Source organism: Ptychodera flava, chromosome 18, assembly GCF_041260155.1.
Source record: "Ptychodera flava strain L36383 chromosome 18, AS_Pfla_20210202, whole genome shotgun sequence".
In the NCBI taxonomy this organism is placed as follows: domain Eukaryota; kingdom Metazoa; phylum Hemichordata; class Enteropneusta; family Ptychoderidae; genus Ptychodera; species Ptychodera flava.
In genome coordinates this window covers 31,194,061-31,215,007 of record NC_091945.1, presented here as the reverse complement: position 1 = coordinate 31,215,007, position 20,947 = coordinate 31,194,061, and the positions used below count along the sequence as shown (strand labels likewise).

The following is a 20,947-nucleotide window of genomic DNA, read 5'->3' as shown; positions in this document are numbered from 1 at the left end:
CTCTGAGCCACCCAGTTGCATTCTGGAATGAGTAATACAAACTGTGAATAAGCTAAGAACTATGATGAGGATTACAGTACCTGAGAAACATGCAGGTGAGACAGTATAATGACAAATGCTGTACACCATGCATTAAAGATGCCGGACGGAATTCCATAGGCCAAGCCTATACACCAAAACTGCAAATGTCTGTTATGATGAAATAGATAAAATTAATGGATATGTATAAAAGATGCACTCAGCTATATCTTGCAGTCAAACTACTACAATATCTCCTTGCTTGCAACATATGTTGGTGGAATAAATTCCATTAGTATACAGACTGATGGTGGAAGAATTTCCGAATACAACAATGAGAATGTTAAAATTTATGTCATCACTAAAAAGGTTTCCCCTATCCTTCATTGTTTAATGCTGTATACATGTTGTTGTCATGGCATATTCTATTACAGGTGCATGTTATTGACCCTTTTGAACTTTTTGCTGAAAATGTGTTGAAGGACTGAAGAAAATTGGACCCACACAGTTCAAGTTAAAAAATCAAAGTAATCTAAGGGGTTTTATTTTTCATCACAATTGAAAGAGCCCCTGAGTAAGGACGAAAGAAATTTTATAGAAATTTGTATACCCTTGGCCAAAACGAGATAAAAATGAGGTCAAACACCCAGAGATTGACCTGCTGTTTGAGTAATAATGCCAATGCCATTATTACACTGGTCAGGCAGTTCACCTTGTTAGTACAAATATTCCATGCACGGCACACAGTGATGCAATTGCTACAAGGTACGAAAATCAATTCAGTGGTTGGATACCCATATCTAGCATCAAACCACAATCCTAAGCCATGGTACTGCAGTCACTCCTCCTGCACACTTTATTTATCACATGATTCCATTTTAATTTTTGCGAGTCACTCAGATCACAAGAATTCTAATTTATGGGTAAGGGCAAACATTTGGAGGTAACAAAGCTTGAACAACCGGGATATACTAAACCTCTATTACTACAGACACACTTACACAAACAAACATAGAGACTTACTTAGCTAACTTGAAAATGCCTGACTTGAAGTCTATTCTCTGTGTGCCTGCTGATATACTGGGTGGAAGAGGAGGTTTTGTTGGAAAATAAATTATAGTCATCAGAAATAACAGCCCTTGCATACCACACTCTGAACGGTAAAAACAAACAAACATTTATCATTAAAAAAAAATGGAAATTACTAAGTTTTAGTATTTTCTTTACTAGAATACAAATATATCACTCATTTCTATGTTATTTATAAACTATATTGCATAGGATGGCATACTACCAGTAGTATTTGTGCACAGCAATGATATAATTGACTCAAATTATGAGTCTCAGAGTAGCTTGTGCCAAGAGCAGTATTCTGCAGGAGATGCTAAAAATATGCACAGGAAAAAGTAGAAGTGTAGCCTTTGAGAGATAACTGCATCATATTTCATTTCATCAAAAGTCTTTTTATGTTGCACATCAGATCTGACAATATCAAATACAACTTCACATTGACATGTCACTCTTCTTCTACATCAAGTTTGACTGCTGTCATCATAGTTACAAAGCTTCCTTTCCTTTAAAGTTCCCATTTGACAAGACTTTGCGCTATGTGAAAGGTGGCCGCAGGGTTAAGTAATGTTGAGCACATGTTTTGACATGTTGTTTTAAACTTTTCATCATCTTTTGTGCATAACTTACCAATATACATCAAATGCCAGATTTCATTAATTTCTGTCTGAGATATATCATCACTGACTCCTGCAAAGACATCACACAGAACAGTACACTATCAGTACAAAGTACAGACGATGCAATGTATCAGTGTGTTTGATTGGCAAATTGTAGAGTTTATAAAGCAAGCCAGAAGTATACTGAATTCACATCTGTATATGCAATACAGTTCCTCCAAGGGGCTGCTCATGTTTGTTTCAAAGAGCACATTACGCCAAGGGTAGTTACTGTCTTCAGAAATTTATTGTACCTTGCAACACATGCTGTACTGTTTAGAACAGACAGTAATATATACATCCCACTGAGGTTTCCCTAACTCACCTTCTCTTCATAGGAAGGGACTGCCCTGCCTGACGGAACAGATCTTTCAGTCTATTGTCAGGTTATCAATAAAGCTTGACTTTGTGTCCAATACTTAGTTCAAGCTATGCACTCAAAATTCTGACATACTGATGCATACTCTACACTTTGATCACACATAAAACAGTTAATTGATTCTCTGTTTTTCAGGAGTGTTGTACAGAATACTAGTGCGCAACAAACTTTTATGTTTGGCCCAATGTGTGGGCAAATTACCTTGTAGGTGAGGGCCTTTACAAAGTTACAGGCTGCAAATTTACTCACTGCCCAGCTTTCAAAGTTGGGGCCTGTACAAATTACTCTTGATTTTATTTTGCTGTTCTTAGACACCAAATACAAGGCCAGCTGTGACATTATGGACTATTATTGCATTCATTGTTCACCCAAAAAACCAAGCTTCTTTTACTGACCTAAATCTTCATTGTTCATTGGTCCAACAGTGATTATTCTATCAAACAAAAATCGAGAAACCATTATGAGTAACAAAGTTGATCATAACAAAGCAAAACATTTTGGTCATTAATGTAGTTTAGCTCGTCTGTACCATTAATGTTACACATGATGCTCACTTAAGGTAAAGGGCAACGAATTCGGACGCGCACACGCTTTAGAACGTTTCTGCACAGATTTAAAGCGCAGTGGTCGTCGCGCTGCGCATCCTCCTGAGGGGGTCCCCCTCTGTTGTAAACAAATCCAAGAACGCCGCGCCGCACATGTTACGGGTTGATTGTAATGTTTGCGATATTGCCGCTTGTTAAAATGGCGGCTGATCTGTCACAAGCATACCAACTATCCAAATGTAACACGCAATAAAAGGTCAATTAATCTAAGTTAAATATCTGCTGAATATTGAACAATGATTGCACGCTGGATTGAGATCACATTTGCTCATGATTTTCTTGAATCAGTTGAATGGGGCTCGGCTACTGTTATCGCTCAAGCCACAGAGCTAGACGTACGCGCGCATGTAGGCCTATACGCCAACACAACGACCGGGCTCTAGTTTTCGACATCGCTAGCAAGGACGAGAGCTTTCATTTCAAGAGGCCCGACAGGAGTACAAAGACAACAACCCAAACTACAGAAATCTACAGCTCGCAGAGCAATGCCCGCTGCAGCAAGAAGCATCTCTGCATCTGTTCCGTTCCGTGGTCTGTATGAACGTCCGTGTCAAACCGGGTATATGACGCGCTACACTCGGCTGTGGCGAATCCAACTCAACTACAAAGTTTACCCCGTTTGGGGTGCAAACGAGAATTCCGAGTACAGGTATCAAGTCAAGTGAAGGACCTTTCATAGGTCTTCTTGTTATGTGGGGGTTATTCATGGGGGTTATCTCACTTGAAAGAGGATTCAGACCTACCCGGCAATCAGGTACAACAACGAAGTTTGCCCAACACCGGTAGGCCTTTACCAGCTAGCGGTTGGATCACTACCATGACCGTGCACAGGACCGGGGCACAGGATCTCTCGATACGTCTATGCACGGTGTAGCCGTGCAATTTCCCTGCCAAATGCCGCGAAAACCCGCTAGTTTTGTTAATATTGTTTCCTGTCATTTTACTATTTCTTACCACGTAATACTAGGAGAAGTAAGACATGGTGATCAACAGTTGGTTGTGGGCCAAGTCGTAGCGGGCCGGTACGTTGTGGGACCGGATTCTCTATATCCGTGTACGTCAACGCGGTGACCGTCTCCCAACAACATCTCACGTGTCCTGCTCTGGCTTGCCGATCATGGTCTTGAGTGTAATTTTTGTGTTAGGCATTGTGCTTGTTGCTGGTCTACATATATAGGCAATGTTGATCATTTAGTTATGTATTTTCACTGTACTGTACATAGCATTGTGTACAACCAGCGTGATCGCGCGCGATCAAAGCTTTTTGTTCACTGTGTCTGCGTGCTGTAAACTCAGCGACATAATGTGCTGAGTGTAGTGTCCCAATGTTCGTAACTCTACACGAGTTTATAGATAGAAATACACCACTGAAGTTCGTTTCCGATCTTAATATTTTACTATTGCATGATGTTGAGTCTTACAAATGCCTCAACATAGTGGGGGACTGCTCCCATCTCACTCCTATTGAAGTTGAGAAGACTTTATATGTTTACAAAAATTTATGTTTATCAACAAAAAAATCACGCACGCGCAGCGCGACGACCACTGCGCTTTAACTCCAGCCTGCCGCAAATGGGTTATTTTGTAGCGCATGTATTTAACATCACCTGTCATTGTTGAAATTGCGCTTTTACCTAATTTTTTGACCCAGTCTCTTAGAAATATATGTGACCTTTAACCTTGTCATATTCTGACCCCCTTGGAAGCTGGTTTTTATTCAATATGAGCGCAAAATTAACATTTCTCTCTCATTTACATGGCGCATATTACCCATTCACCTGGAGATATTGTAAAAAGTGGCGTGGTGACACCCTTTTATTAAAAGTGTAAACTAAATGGTATTATGTCAGGATTTTATTCGCCAAGTTTGGTCAAAATGACACCATTCAAAGCGACAGGAAGAAAGTTCGAAAATTATGTAGTGATATAATTTCGATATCATCATTTTGTAATCGATACTTATGTTAAAATTTCTTTACAAACATCATGAAAACTATACATTCGATAGATATGGATCTTAATCCTTGGTATTTATTAAAATTAACTCATTTGCTAAGCGTTTTATAATTGCTTTCTTTAATTTAAGTGAATTATATCATTTTTATTTATTTCTAACGACGCCATTTTAATGTCCGTTTCCATGGAAACGAGCGTGGTGACCCCCATTTTTTATTAGCTACTATAGACTATAGTCTATAGAAGCTATTGGGATGGGTATCCGTCCGGCGTCCGTCGTCAGTCTGTATGTATGTATGTATGTATGTATGTATGTATGTATGTCCGTTTGTGAGGCGTCCGTCCACTCAAATATCTTGAGAACCGCAGTACTTACTGATTTGATATTTGTTGTGTAGATGAAAAATATGATTTTGAGAAACTATTTTTTTGAATTTTTTGATATTGTTGAAAATAGGCAAATTAATGCCAAAAAAGGTGTTTTTGGTAAAAAATCTTCTTCTTAATAACCGCTGGTCAGACAGCTTTGTTATTTGGTATGCAGGTCCCTAGGGATAATCCAACTTAGATTTGTTCAAATTGTGATGAAATATGCAAATGTGTATTTTCCAGGAATTTTTTTTGTCATTTTTGGTCAAAGTTTGACTTACATTGTATGTAATTCTTGTACTGTATAAACCCTATCAATTCACCCAGAAAAAAATAATTCATATGATTTTAGATAATTGAATTAATTAGGAAATCATCAAAGCCAAAATAATTTTAGTGTGGAATTATCAGAAAGTTCAACTTTTTTTGACAGTTCATAGTGAAATGCTTACCATCTTTGAGGATTAAAACATGTAAAGGCATCTTATTTCCTGAATCCCAACTTTGATATATTCTGAACCACCATTTATGTTATCTAAAAGAAATTGCTCATAATAGTTTGTCATGATAGGGTGGTCAAATAAATAGAGGTAGAGAAAGTTCTAATTTCCATTTATGGTTGACTTGGTACTACTTTTTGTGGAAAAAAATAGAGTGGTCAATTAAAAGAGTGGTCAAAGTGATAGGGTTTTTATGGTAAATCTGGGCTGTAAGATTCCTCATCTGCTATTTATAGCACTTATGCAATCTGTGTAAGCAGTGCAATGAAAGTGTAACATGATTCCTTATAATGCTTTTGATGACCTTGAACTTCTTAAGTTTCAAACATTTGTCTCTTCAGTGTGCTTTCTCTGAGTACGCACAGTCTCAACTTATTTAACAGAACTTTTATACTTACAATGTTAATTTGAAAGTTAAAATGTGCTTGGTTAGTAGGATGAAAATACTGATATTAAAAGATAACCAGCTCAAGATTCTTTATAACCTGACAGATATGCTGTTTTTTTATGACGTAAATCTTGATTTAAGCAAGTCTTGTTTACTCTAATTAGAATGTAATTAACTCTCGTTTATTTGCTATTATAGACTAATATAGTCTGATGAAATATGCAAATCTGTATTTTTACAGAATTTTTTTCCATTTTTGGTCCGGCCATCCTGAAATGAGCTATCAAAGATATCCACCTTCTTCATCAATACATGTGTCACAAAAGGTTATTCTCTACATAACACAGCAGAGCTCTGTCAACTGTTGAGTTGCTTGTTTTTTCAAAACCGCTGGTCAGACAGCTTTAATATTTGGTTTACAGGTGCCTAGGATGACCTTAGTGAGATAATTTCATACAGTCAGGAAATACTTAATTTTGTATCCATATCTATAGTAGCTTCAGGGACTTTGGCCCTATGTTTTCATTTTTGCACTTGCACAACTTCCAAGAATATTTGTGCAAAGTTTCAAGAAAATGACACCACAACCTAATTTTGACGTAATTCGTAGTACTTCACCTTAATGTGTCTTAATGGTTCTACTCCGGAATAAAAAGGACGCGATGCGTACGCCGTTCTACATACTCAGTGCGCCCAAATAATCACGTGATGCCGGTACAAACAAACCCACATGTGTACTAAACGCGTATGGAAATACACGTACGTTCGTGCGCGTTTGCACACATGGCTTTGTTTGTACCGTGGTCGATTCGAATTCCGGGTTTGGCCTATTGGCAAAAAACCATTGAAGAAGTAAACCCGTAGAACAATAACCATGAACAGTCATTAAAAGACATTAAAAACTTACAAAAAATTATTATGAAATGTGATATAGTTATGGTTACAACATTGATATGATGTTAAGTTCTTCTTAATAATATTCCTATGCAATGCCGCACAAAAAAGTGTCCTACCAGTAAGTAATTTGTTCTGTCAATGATCTTCTGTATACTCCAACCCTTACCCTCAAGGCTCTTTTGACTGTAAATGACAGACCTACTTTTGATTGAGATGCTATTCTTGTCATAATCCATGAACTTTTCATTTGTACAGTAGAGATCACATAAGCTCAACCATCTTTAATTTATTCAGCTCAAAGGTGATAGAAATTTCAATTTGCTATTAACTACAAGTTACTTTACAATCACAGAGTATGCAAATAATACCTCCAAAGACATGCAGATCTTCGTCACAGAATTCAGGCACCTAATTCAGAGATGTCATCAAAATATGAACAAGCTTGACCAAGGTTAGGTCCTTCCAGTGTACCAAACTTGTTCAAACAAGGTGTATCTGATCCATATAGGATTTTTTTATTGTAACTTAGTTGCAAGTCATACCCAAGTGTGATTCTTGTGAAACAATTGCACATGAAGTCAAAACACAGGAAACTGTGCAAAGTGTGAAATGAAATGTTTTTAAAGAATACTTGTGTATGAGGCACCTCACCCAAAAATCTTTTGCAGTGTACATGGGAACATTCTGTGCAACCTTTCAAAACTGTATGTCCTCCCACCTCCACATTATTATACACTAATTTGCAGAAGGTATTAAGAAAGTCTTACTTTAATTAATTTGTAAGATCAACTTTAGTATTACGGTACAATTGCATCCTTACCTTACGACTCTAACCCTAGTTCAAAACCAATGCTATGAAATCCTGAAAAATATCAGTTGATGATATTTGATGACTATTGTACTTCCATACTGGGTCCACTGTAGTAAAAAGGTGCCTTAACAATCAACCACTTACCCAGTGCTATTATCATGTAAGTCTTGCACAATGAGAGGACCCAGCAAAAAAGAAGCTGCTAATCCAAAGTAGGCACAGACAGAGGAAATGGCAGTTGCTGTGGTTCTTTCCTGAGGTGGGAACCATGTAACAGAGATGAGAGGTGGACCGGCCATTATGACTGGACCTGCCAAACCAATAAAAATCTGACCAAGATTCATCGTCCTATGAAGTGAAAATTGAAACAAAGTTACAGTTATTAAAACTTTACAAACGAGTACAAGCAAGCTGGCAATCTCCACACAGAGATTATAGCGTGGCGTGGATAATTCTAACAGACTCCATATCTAGGTCACATGCATGACCAGTACTCGTTCAATTATAAGACCCTGCTCTAGTATAAGAACCTCACCCACTTTTAGAAGATTTTCAAAAATGTTATATATCCATGTATACGACCCTTCCCTAGTTTAGTTCAAAACGCCAACAAATTCTAACTCTAAAATTGAAGATAGTATGCCTTCAATGATCACATATGTGAAGTTGTTGCTGACTGACCAAGTAAAGATTTAGAATAGCCTTGACTTGTACATTATTTGAATGATAGCTGATGTGTAGCTGACTGCCTATTGACACTTTCAAGGTGGTTTGGTCTACACTTTAACTTCTGGAGAGCTGTGATGGAGATGCTTTTTGTTGTGCAAAGTGTATAAGGATGAATATATTGTTGTAAATTATTTAGCGGTTAAAATTTCCTTTATAACGTGACCTTGATATCCCTTTAATGGAACCGCAGGCGAAACTTAATTTTGTCCTTGTATTTTTATTTTTGTAACCTTCCGTTGTTAACCTTCTGTGACCCCTGCTCCATATAATAGAAAAGTCTAATGACTGCCATATTGCTATGCTGCACACTGCAAACTGAACATTAAAGGTATACTGTCACCTGTTCCAATTTTGCCACAGTTACCATGGAAAGAGAAATCTAACCAATCACAGATTTTAAGCGGGTGGCCGCTTTTTTAAGACAGCGCCCTAACATAGGCATTTTGAATACCAAGGAACGCCCCTTTGACCATATATGGGCATATTTAGATTTCAGGTGACTGTATATACCTTTAAAGGTCTGGTGAAATGGTCCCGGTCGTGTGACAGAATATCTTCCAGGAGGTCAATACTATTACACTCGCAACAAAATTGCAACCTAAAAGTACGCGCAAGTGTTAATTTTTTTGATATTTCTATGCGCGGCTTTCATGGGGTCATTTTGCGACACTCAGGTCACGCCCTCGGCGGGAGTCAAGGTTTGCCGTCTGTGACGTCACAGGTGTGTTCATTTACATCGAATAGCGGTCCAACGCCGCCTTATCTCTGCCTGGTATCCGCTAACAAAACAGGCTTCGCGCTGCCCATTCGCCACGTTCGCCAATGCGAATCGAAATCCGAAGTGGCGAAAAAAAATCGATCCTAATTCGCCACAGTGGCGAAACTGATTTTTGTTTAAAAAATATGGTAAATAAAGAAAAAACGTGGGTTTTTTAGTCTTTTGTTTAATCTGCGCTTCTCTCTCGGCGATTCGCAAAAACTGTGTCTACTTCCGTATTATTGCGTTCTTTCCGTCGCGTCGTACGTATTTGCAATCGAGCCAAGTCTCGCGAGATTTGACGTCATCTAGTCAAGTGTTTAGCATGCATAAATGGCTCTCGCGAGAATTGAAACTTACACACACGCAATCGAGCTCTTGTGATAAATTTGACGTCATTTTGTCCAGTGTACAGCGGGCATAGGAACGCTCGCTCGCGAGAATTGAAACTTTTGCTATACATAGCAGACATACGCATTTTAATCGAGGCAACAAGGTTCGTTGTTATAGTTGATTTACACTGATTGCGGTCTAGATGTTCTGTGTTGTGCATTTTAATCACGGTCTTAAACATTCCATGTTGTGGTCGAGTTGCATCGCGTTCCTCGTGGTCCGGTATTCCCCGTTGTTCTTCAATTTAGCCTCAGTAATTGCCGTCCCAACGACGCGTTCCGTGTTGCTGTCGATTTGTATCATGGAGGACTCTACCTCCATGATTTGTATCATGATCTCTACGTTCCGTGTTGTTGTTCGTTTTTAATGGTAGTCTCAACGTTCAGTGTTGCTGTTCATGCAGCTGATTTGCATCGTGGTTCCAACCTTCCGTGTCGTAGTTGTAGTGCATTTTAATCACGGTCCCATTTACGTTTTTTACTGTCGATTTGCATTGCGGTCACGACGTTCCGTGTTGTAGACTAGTGCATTTTAATGGCAGTCACAACGTTCAGTGTTGGTGTTCATGCAGTTGACTTGCATTGCGGTCCCAACCTTCTGTGTAGCGAGTAGCGAGGCAGGCTCAGCCGAGGGACCGTGGCCGATCGTACGAACCAGCCGAGACAAGCACATTATGGTTCAAACACTCCACACTTGACGGGAACTTGAAAAAGTTTACAGCTGAGCCGTTCATGTTCTTGCCGCTGTCACAGCCACCAAAAGAACAACGTCTTCCCAAAGTGAAGGAGGACACTGTCCTGATCATGTAAGCGGAAACCCTAGAAGTTACCCCCCGTGGGGAGCTTATGGAGGTGTGAAATACTTCACTTCCCGTTATGAGATACGACGTCGGGCAAACTTCGGAAAGCCGAAAAAAGTCGACTGGAGAGGCTCGGGGGACACGCCCACATTGCATTTTTCTTTTGCCATATTCATAATCACGCGCGCTAAACGAAAAAAGAAATGAATGCAACTGTTTTATAGACCATCAACTGTATTTTTGTGATTTTGCAACATGGGCATTTCACCAGACCTTTAAGGTAGTACGCTACCATTCTATATAGGAGAGCGCCCTCTTTTGTCCAGAAGATGCACATGTTCCTTTTAGACTACCTAACCTGGTGAGCGTGAATAACAGGACAAAATGGCAAAAAATCATGCTAGTGACCTTATAATATTTCTTTTAGAAGTTTTTATGAATCAAAAGAATCGAAATTATGTTTTTGTACTGAAAAATCGACAGTTATTTTTATTTTGAAAGATCAGTAGAGAAGAATTAACAATTGTAGCTCTCACATAATATCAGTAAGCTAGAGGGTCAAATCTCAGGTCTAACAAAATTCACCTTTTTTTCGTCACTTTTTGCTGTTTAGTAAGAAAATTTGCGTGGTGACCCCAACTTTTTTTGCTTCTAAATCAAAGAACACTGTCTGATTGATAGATATTGCTGTACTTTTTAACATTTTGAAAATTATTTTGTGCATTTATATGAAGTTTATATTTTTAAAAAAGACTAATTTTACAGCTAAATGATAAATTTAGGGTCTAATATTTAATTTTTAAGACAAGACATCACAAATTTTAGTTGATTGTCCTAATTCAGCTGTCCTGGCGATGCAAAAATGTGGTATGCACACTGGGATCTGTTAATCGTTTGCGATAAAATAAAGATTCTGCTGGTAAGTGCAAATTTCGCAAAATGGGACATTTAGTGGTTTTCTGTCAATTTTGGCATGTGTTTTTTCAAAAATTTTGCGTGGGTACCCCATATTTTTTTCATATTTTTGCAATGTACACATAAAGATTATTTCAGAAAAGTCAACTTCAAGAATGTCCCAACATTTTTTGGAATGGTAGCGTACCTCCTTAACAACGATGTGTTTGTTGCCATTTCATGCACGGGATTATTGTTTGTAGCTAACAGTTTTACACCTTGAATCATGAATTCTTACTGTTGGCTACCATGAATTTCATTGCCATCGTTTACTCTACTCGACACGTACCTTAGATTCAAACAAAGATTGGTTGTTTTCTATGTGCAGAAAATACATGTTTATGCCATGTTAACTGATGCCAATTCAGCAAATACATGACTGACTTTCTGTTTTGAATTTTCTCCAACTATCAAGAATTGTTTCAAACTTTAATTTCAGCATATCAGTTATTTTATTAGCCTGGGATTGTTTGAGCAGTTGAATTTGAACAGCGATTAAAAAACAGCATGTCAGTAAGGGTGGGAAGTCATCGCTAACTTGCTGTGTTTTACCTTTGAAGGAATGGGTGCCTGTGAATTTAAATGTATTATTATCATGTACATATGACTTTTGTGAGTACACGAGAATAATTAGTCAGGGCTTACTCATGTAAGTAAGCTTTTGTACATTCTGACAAAAAATGTGTGAACGTCTAGAGTTATGCTAAATGGACATGAATAAATTAGCATAAATTACGTGTTGCCCGAAAACATGGGGTTGCTCGGTTAAAAGACCCCCTGATAATTACATTCATTTCATGTTGCTGACCCCAGGTTTTATAATCAGATGAATATGGTAATTATCCATGCCGCTACAATCTCTTGTTGAGATTCGCAAGCGGGAAGTCACACGATCCTCTCTGGTCAAAATAAAAAATTGCTATTTTCAGTCAGCTCTAACAAAAATGTATCTTCAGTTAAATCCCATATGAAGAATTACGCTTACCATTTCAAGTAATCAGTAGATACAGGTATACACCGTAGGGCCATCCCAATCATTAATGCACCCTGCGCTACCAGTACTGAAACTCTGATGCCTGACAAAGAACACAATTGCACAATTTACAGTGTCATTTCAAATATTCTATAGACATGCATGCAAATCTGCCAAAGTTTGTCAAAAATAATTACCCTTGGACCTGAGCAAGAGTAATTATATATCTTAGAAGACTAATGGTCTTCTGAGATACATAATTGCACTTGCCCAGGACTTCTGATATATACATAGGTAATTTGAGAAGCAAAATAAAGTTGTAGAGAATTATACTAAGTCAGAATGCATGCATTCCAGCTTACTGACCAGGCTGTTCTTTTTTATAGGTACATAAAAATAAAGTGTGTATATATATATATATATATATATATATATATATGCTGTGTGTGTGTGTGTATGTCTCTGTGTGAGTCAGTGTGTATATGTGAAGATTTGCAGGATGCATGAAACTTAAGTAATAGATTTCATTACATTGTACATGAAGTTATTTGTTTGTTTATAACGCTCTGCTAAGCATCGAGCACTGTAATTTCCCACGAGGACATCTGTATACTTCGATATATATATATATATATATATATATATATATATATATATATATATATATATATATATATATATATATATATATATATATATATATATATATATATATATATATATATATATATATGCCAAGATTCCCTGGCACAAACGCTGTAGGTTCAAAACATTTCCATATGAAAAGTTACCTTACTTCAGGTGTGAACTGACTGTCAATTGGTGATTGCTCTACAAATATCATGGGTGGTGTCATATTCACAAACATTGTGATCATTTGTTCTTCTTGATCGGCACTTTATTTATACTCTCTGGGAGTCATAAGCCATTAATTCGGTAACGCGGAAATTTTCCGCGTTCAGGGGATTAGCCAAGATACATAGTTTGTACCAGTCAATCCCCTCATGTATATATATATTATTTGTATATATACAATAATCCAATCATTCAATATAGAGTATGAATGAATAAAGGGAGAACCATTTGATTTCGACGGGGGAGAAGACAATGGATTTGGTAACTATTTAATTTTTTTTTCTGTCACTGTGTCAGCAAAATGGTAGCAAACCTGCATAAATTATTTTTTTCCGAATGCAGAAGCATAAATGCAACACCCCCCCACCCCCCCACCCCCCAGTATACCAATACGGTTCATAATTCTAGCTGGACATACATGTCTGTACCATATCAATAACTTGTAGTTTTCTTCTAATTAGCAATACTCAGCAGATTACAATCCAATGCTTCTGCTATTTAAAATCTATGTACAAGCTGGGATAACTGTTAAAAAAATCCACTCTAATCTGGGGAGTGCAGTACTCCTGATCCCTCTGAGTTCCTTTCCTTCAAACCATCTTTATAGTACAACCCCCCCACTAATCCTTCAAACCCTAAAATCAAATGGTTCGCCCCCTAATGGACAAAATGACAAATAACAAAGAAAAGAGTATTTTTGTCATATCATATGACAACAATCAAGGTCCTTATTTAAAACAGTTAAGCTGGTGAAAGATGATTAAGTTATCAATTAAACGCTAAATGTAAAAAAGTACCTTTGACATCCATAAGCCAGGAAAACGGTAGAGCGGTCACAACGTACATTATCGGCCCCCAGTTTGTTAGCAAACCAATGTCGGAGTTCGACCAATCGGGGAGAACTGACTCCACCGTACCAGCTATTGGCCCCCAGGTGTTCCATGTCATAAACTGCATGAAAGCGGTGAAAGAAAATACGACCAAAATGTACCATCGTCGTTTATAAACACCTTGGCGCCTGTTAAATAGAAGTGAATCGTTGTTATCACAATTCACGGAATACGTCCACTTGTCATTTCCGAGGAGGGGAGACTTCTCATCGGGCTGGTGTGGTGACCCGAGTTGACTCCCAGGCTCCGTTGACGGTCCATTTTCCATTTCTTACGCTGTTTCAAAGGGAGTTGATGCTAAATCTTTGGAAATTTCGACATGGCGTAAGGTGACAAAATTTATCCGATCATAATCATGTGACAACCACAGACTAGATAGCAAACACGGAGATAAATTTTACAAAAACACATTTCAATACAATGTCATCACAGGTCAAAGGTCAACAGTCAAAGTGCAACAAATATGAACATGACATCGACAGGCGAAGGCAGATTATTGCCAGCTTCCATCATAATTCATCATCTGACGCACTTTAAACGTATCTTGAGGTGAATTTGACAGCTTACTGGAGGTAGATGAAGCCATTTAAAGCAGCGGGGCTCGTACCGATGGTTGTTTTATAAGGCAAGTCAAAAATTCTATGGATCTTTGTCGCGTCGCAAACGCTACGCTGACGCAATATGTCAACTTTTCCCGGCGATTTTGTGTGGTAAGGAAAGCCTTTTCAGATGACGCAAATCTTCTAGGAAACCCTTCCCCACTACTCAAAATCGTAGGGTAATTTGTTGTTGGCACAGTCGCTTGTGGTTAGCCTACACGGGGGACATATGGGACGTCCAGCTGTACCTACCGTAAGAGACTATATTGCAACCGATCCCAGGGTTGCAGCGGACCGTTGCAGCGAAGGCAAAGCCAATGGGAACCCAACTAGTCAAGTAGAGCCCTTGATTTGACGTTTAATATATATTTGTGTTTGACACTCTTGTAGTCATTAAATTTTACAATTATTGTACATGCATCACAGACGTTCTTTATTTGAGACATTTCAAACACAATTGTTTTAGTGACTCCTTAAATTCTATGTTGTCCCATGGAGGTAGGAAGAGACTCTTCCTACCTCCATGGTTGTCCTAACAGTAATGATGGTACAAACACAGGGGTTTCATTAAGTTTTGAAGTAGGGGGCCCAGAATGGAAAAGTAAGCGGCTTACAGCTGCCATGACCACAAAGTGGTCGTCGTCGTCGGGGGAGGGTCCAGGAGGGGGTGTTCCCTCCCGGCCAAAGACCGGAAACCCTGAAAAATGAGCTAAAATTCACTTTTACAGCTCACAGTCACTCGAATTTCTAGTATTTTCAGGAGAATTGTCAGCAGTATTCCAGGGCAATTTGTGTTCATATCATAAAAGCCATTTTCCTGGGAGATTAGGCCTAAATATGATAATTCATAATTAAAAATGATAAAATGTGGTAATGTTGACGATATTTTGAACAAAGAAAACTGAAGTCTTTAGAGCCTCTATGCTTTTAGGAGGTAAACTATAATAATTCACTATTATTAATGATATAAATTTGATATGTAGATGATATTATACAGTGTTACATCTAGACAGGGGGATAGGGGATTCCCCCTCTGTTGAAATGTTGGCACCCTAATTTGTCAAGGGGGACCACTCCCCCACCCAATGAAATGGTGCCAGTCATTCCTTAGAGGTACAAGTAGAACACATGAACTGATGAAATGCCCCCGAAATTTTCTGGTAAAGGGGTAAAATCCCCCTTGTTGGCCTTCCTGGATGAAACACTCATATTTTAAGCACAGTAAATGAGAAACTTTTCATTAGGCCAAAGTAATTAAATTCTTTGTTTTGCGTCCCCACCCGCCTAGGTTTCTAAGGTTTTCATGAAAAACACACACAGTGTACTTGAATAGGAAATTTTAGGACATTACCGCTTAGCTTTTCCGAACTAAAAATTTTGTTACAATTTGTTATTTGCTGCAATCAAATTACATTGTGTTAATTTTCTTGTGTGTGTTTTTCAGCCGCTTAGACGCGTACCTTTTCTCATTTTAAGTGGACGCAAAACAAAGAATTTAATTACTTTGGCCTTAATGTATAATGTTATACTTAAAATTAAGAACCCTGATGTTTGGTATGGAAATCTGTAGATGAAGGACTTTTATACCACTAGTGGGGAGGTAAAAAGGATAATTTATATAACAGTAATAATAATAAATGACAATCATTACCATATTTCGCAAACAGAATCAAAGACCCTCAAGGTTATTTGACTATATGGGTATGCAAAGTAAGAACCTTGATATAGGATATGAAAATTTGTACGTTCAGAAGCTCACATTTGGATTTAACCTGACGATCGTTTTGAAGGGAATTTAGAGGTCTGATCGTATTTTAAACCGCTCTGGGCGACATTCTTATTGGCGTCGATAGACCGAAAAGCAGTACATATCATACCTCCAGCTGGTTACATGTATATACCTTCTCATTTAGCCTACGCCTACCGCAGTGCAACGCATGTCGGCTTACTAAAATTCAAACTGTAATCGGGAAGTTTTGTCTTGAGAAGAAATTTAGGTCATTGCCTTCGAAAACAGTTTGAATCCACGTAATTATCATTCTTTTGTTTCTTGGTCCACCTCAAAATCGAAGATCGTATAGCGAAGCTTGACCTTGTGATCGCTGCCGTCTTCATTTGTTCATCGACCATTTTGAGTTGAGCTAACGATGGCCGACAGGTGAAGTATGCACCTTTTCATTGCCGTATAAAAATGTCACCACATAGGAATCAGCAATTCAGGTAGCCAATCGAATCGTCCGTTGCAATTCCGATTTTTATTGAGGCAGTGTACTCAAGACCGTGCTGCATCGTAGTACAAGGCGATCGTAGTAGTCGCTCGTCTTCTAAATTTTGTTTCACATAAAAGCCGTTGAAAAGTTTGATTACACAGCTTGTGAAACTTTTCCGTATCATTTCAGAAGGTAAAACATATTTTAGCTATGAAAGAGTTCAAATTTTCCGAAAGAGTAGCCGGCGAAATCATGAGAGTAACCAGTCAATTTCGCCGGCTGCCGGCTCTGAATGAAACCCCTGAAACACCAGTAGTTTAATGCACCCTGGTAAGTACAGTGTACTGATGCTCATTGCAGATTTCATAGTCTGCAATGTTTACAGGGTCCCATTGACTTTGGTCCAATCTTTGCGGGGTCCCATGACTCAAAAGTGCAACCAACAGAAAAACCAACTTGCTACCGTGTCATTAGATCTTATATAATAGTCCCCAGGACAACAAGGCATCTCAGGGTCTCAGGGTCTATATGTTCCAGCCAGTCATGCACCTGTTATGGAAACCCTGAAATAAATGAAATTCCATAGACAAGATAAACTGTTGAGTTACCAGGGTCATTGCTCTATATGTCAAGGAAAGTCAAGTAGAGTTACCTGTGGTATACACGGTACTCCTGTCAAACTCTAATCATACACATGAGCACAGTCGCTCGATCTCAGTGACTCTGACATGAGGTAGGACCATGAGAGCTGGATTTCAAAGTAACACTGCCGGTCAACCAATTATTGTCATAGTTTCACAAAGATTTCTTCAGAAAATAAAAAATCACTGATTTGCAGGAAACACATTCAGTTACTCAACCTCAATTGTGTTCCTGCATGAATAGCAACAGTTTACCTTTATAACAATGATGATAAATACAAATTGAGCACATATGATTCATTTTGTTGCATGTCTCAAGAACACTGAAAAACTAATGAAGAGTTTAAGTTTCAATCTGGATGACACCTTTAGCCTGCACATGTTACATTCAATCTGATTAAAATCAGATCTAGAGTACCATGACGTCTTCTTACACATAGGTGGTATTCTCTCGCTGTCGCCTCTCACTATGGTGACAGCAAGAGAATACCACCTACGCGTAAGTAGACGTTGCCGTACTCTACATATGATTTTAACCAGATTGATGTTGCTTTCAACAGTACTTTGAAATGTGATTGAAGCAAATGATTTTGAAATGAAAAGAAAGATATTCCAGTACAGATATGATATGATGTGTAATTATGTTTTCAGTCAGTATGTATTTGCTGACTGAAAGTAATATTATGCAGCTCTCTACGTTTTTATTTGTGCAGGTATAGAGATGTCAAATAGCAGAAGAAAGAGTAAGCAATCAATGGCTACGTATACCACAGTTTATGAAGATGAGTGTCAGTGGCCAATACACACTAGGGACTCCTTTCTCCATCAAGCAGCGTATGTCGGCCATATTAGAAAGGTACAAGAATACCTCAGAGACAAGAAGAATTTGAAAAACATCAACAGCAAAAATCGGCTTGGATGTACTCCACTGAGACTGGCTGCTACCAAGGGACATGTGAACTGTATAGAATGCCTATTGAATCATGGCGCTAGCGTTGATATTGCGGACATGAAAGCGCAGACACCGCTCTTTATGGCTGTTCAGAATGCTCACACAGAATGTGTCAAAGTTTTGCTTGAAGCCGGAGCGGATCCGAACGGCAACAGTGATCACCTTTGTTCACCTTTGTATATGGCTGTCATGATCGGTGCGCTGGAGTGTCTGCAGGAACTTGTCAAGTACGGAGCCGATGTCAATTTCTCACAGATTACAACTAGTTCCTTCAGCAGCACCCCACTGTATATCAGTTTTGTCTACCGTCGACTGGACTGTTTCAAGTGGCTTTTACGTTCAGGTGCCGATCCAAATGCTGGTATGTCTGGCTGCATTCCTCATCCCTCTGTCATCACACCGTCTCTCTTCAACGCTGCTGTCAAACGCCGAAACAAAGTTTGGATCGACATTCTGGTAGAATTTGATACAGATCTTGACTTGAATGATGAAAATCTCAGACAGCTGTATAACCACCATGAAAATGAAGCAGAATTCATGGAATATCTTCAATCACTAATTTGTAAGTTGATTTTCAGTATTACACTTGGATGAAATCTTCATTGCGTGTTGAAAAGCCTGAATAGAGTTTGACTTCATAATGTGTATGCTTGTCCATTCTCAGTCCTTTCATAACATCACATCCCTGACTGGTACAAAGAACACTTGTCTCAAATTAAGTAGCACACATGCTTAGACAGAATCATTTTGAGGCTGGGGGCCTTCAGCCCCCTATCAACTAGCTGCTATTAGTCGTTCATATATTTATGAATCATCAATGAAAAAAATTAGTAAATCCTCTCAAAAATTTGTTTTTTTCACGAAATTTGACAGTGACAGTGGAAACACAGGTGACAATATTTTCAATTTCCTGAAAAATTCTGCATATGGAAATGGTTTGTATAATCTGAAATAAGGCTCAAAAATTACATTTTTTCAAATGTAATATTTTTCACAGTTCTTTGATGTTTATGTTCTCCTTTCTGTTTGCAGATACTCCTCGTTCACTGCAAAGCCAGGCTCGTATAGTAATAAGGAGATGTATGGTAAACCATTTGAATGAAATTGACAAACTGCCATTGCCATCTGGTCTGAAGAATTATGTTCAACATCAAGAGAATAATAATGTGCAAATTGATTGATCACAGACTCAGCATGCATCCTTGACATCAGAATAGCACCCTCTGTGTTCAGTACATTGGATTACTTTGTTTTCATGCAGTGGTATTCTCTGAGTGAGTGGGACGTTTGATGTTTACCATAGACACAGGAGGGTGCATGTGTTGTCACACTTGGTGATGAAATACCAAAATACAAACTGTACAGCCAAAACTCTGTAACTTTGCTTTCTTAAAAAAGAAAGACATTTCAATATTGTTAAAAGTATAAGTATACTTGAACAAGAATCTTGGAGTGAGGAAACTCTCTTCCATTTGATCTTGGAATTTTAGCAATTTAATCGATGGATATGTTTGCAATACCTTGAAAAATGTAAATTATCCACTGCTCTGTTGGTTCATTAACCCTCTACAAGGATAAGCTATGTGGGAAAGCCATAACAGCAAAAGCAGACCTGTACATGCTATGATTGTACGTGACTTGAACATTACAAACTGCTACCCTTGTACAATCATGGTTTGGTCACAGTCCATTGTTATCCATTGTAGGCTGTTTATAAACAGGAAATTTGAGGTGGACAGCAACAAATTGCCCTTCCAAAGATCAATGTTTAGCAACATTTTACAGAAGAGAATTGATATTGGTCTCATTGTTACACGTCCATTACCCCAAAAATATTTTTAAAAACCCAACAATTAACAGCAATATCAGGCAACAGGTAAAATTTTATAAAGAATTGTCCAGTTTCTCTCATAAGCAATGGTCTTTAACCATCTTCTGTTGTGTACTTTTTCAATTCACTAAAGATGTCCACAACAATGTCCACACAAGGACAGATCACAGCTATGTTGAATAAATGTCTAGTTCAGTCTGAGCGATGGACACAACTATAATAAACTGTATCCGAGTGTAAATAAAAGTCACGAAAAGGAAGAAACAATAAGGGAAAGATATGCACATGTCATAGTGGAAAGAGTTGTTCTGTTTGTCGGGTTGAAGACACTTTACGTATCTGTGAGATACCAGTAGGCCAAATACTCACCATTTGCCCATGTGTAACTGCTGGCCAGTTCTTCTGTTTCGAACGTTATGTTATCATGTCACATTCCACCATAGTATTGTCATCTTTCTTCAGTCTAAATAAAGGTATTCCACAGGAATGTACCATAGAAACTTGTGAGATGTGTCATTTTATGGCACTTTAATCTACATGTTTGACTGATTGCAATACAGTTCAGTATCAAGTCACATGATTGTTTTGGGAAATTGAGGAAATGACACTCTCAGGAAGGTTAAAACTGGCACTGTATGGGGTGAAATGACATGCTTTATTCACAGATTTGACAACTGAGGGCGCACTCAATTGCCTGTGACTGAAAGAGCACTG

At 38.3% G+C, this 20,947-nt stretch overlaps 2 protein-coding genes across 4 annotated transcripts in view; one reads left to right on the top strand and one right to left on the bottom strand.

The window, feature by feature from the left end:
• The window catches only part of LOC139117378 (solute carrier family 49 member 4 homolog), a 36,234-nt gene extending 21,800 nt beyond the window's left edge, over positions 1-14,434 (bottom strand). Inside the window, exons 1-7 of one of the 3 annotated variants that reach the window (XM_070680461.1) lie at positions 13,908-14,434; positions 12,268-12,358; positions 7,795-7,998; positions 2,520-2,557; positions 1,717-1,776; positions 1,042-1,171; positions 81-189 (exon numbers count right to left, since the gene is read on the bottom strand). In XM_070680461.1, the coding sequence (XP_070536562.1) occupies positions 81-189; positions 1,042-1,171; positions 1,717-1,776; positions 2,520-2,557; positions 7,795-7,998; positions 12,268-12,358; positions 13,908-14,268 (993 nt within the window). In that variant the 5' untranslated portion in view covers positions 14,269-14,434. The remainder of the gene's footprint in view (positions 1-80; positions 190-1,041; positions 1,172-1,716; positions 1,777-2,519; positions 2,558-7,794; positions 7,999-12,267; positions 12,359-13,907) is intronic. The other 2 variants (XM_070680460.1, XR_011548522.1) reach the window with 2 other exon arrangements.
• A 6-nt stretch (positions 14,435-14,440) lies between these two features.
• Positions 14,441-20,733, top strand: LOC139117380 (ankyrin repeat and SOCS box protein 1-like). Its single transcript, XM_070680462.1, has 3 exons — positions 14,441-14,625; positions 18,164-18,964; positions 19,435-20,733. Exons 2-3 carry the CDS (start codon positions 18,172-18,174, stop codon positions 19,581-19,583), a joined length of 942 nt encoding a protein of 313 aa, XP_070536563.1. The 5' UTR covers positions 14,441-14,625; positions 18,164-18,171; the 3' UTR covers positions 19,584-20,733.
• The last annotated feature ends 214 nt before the right edge of the window (positions 20,734-20,947 follow it).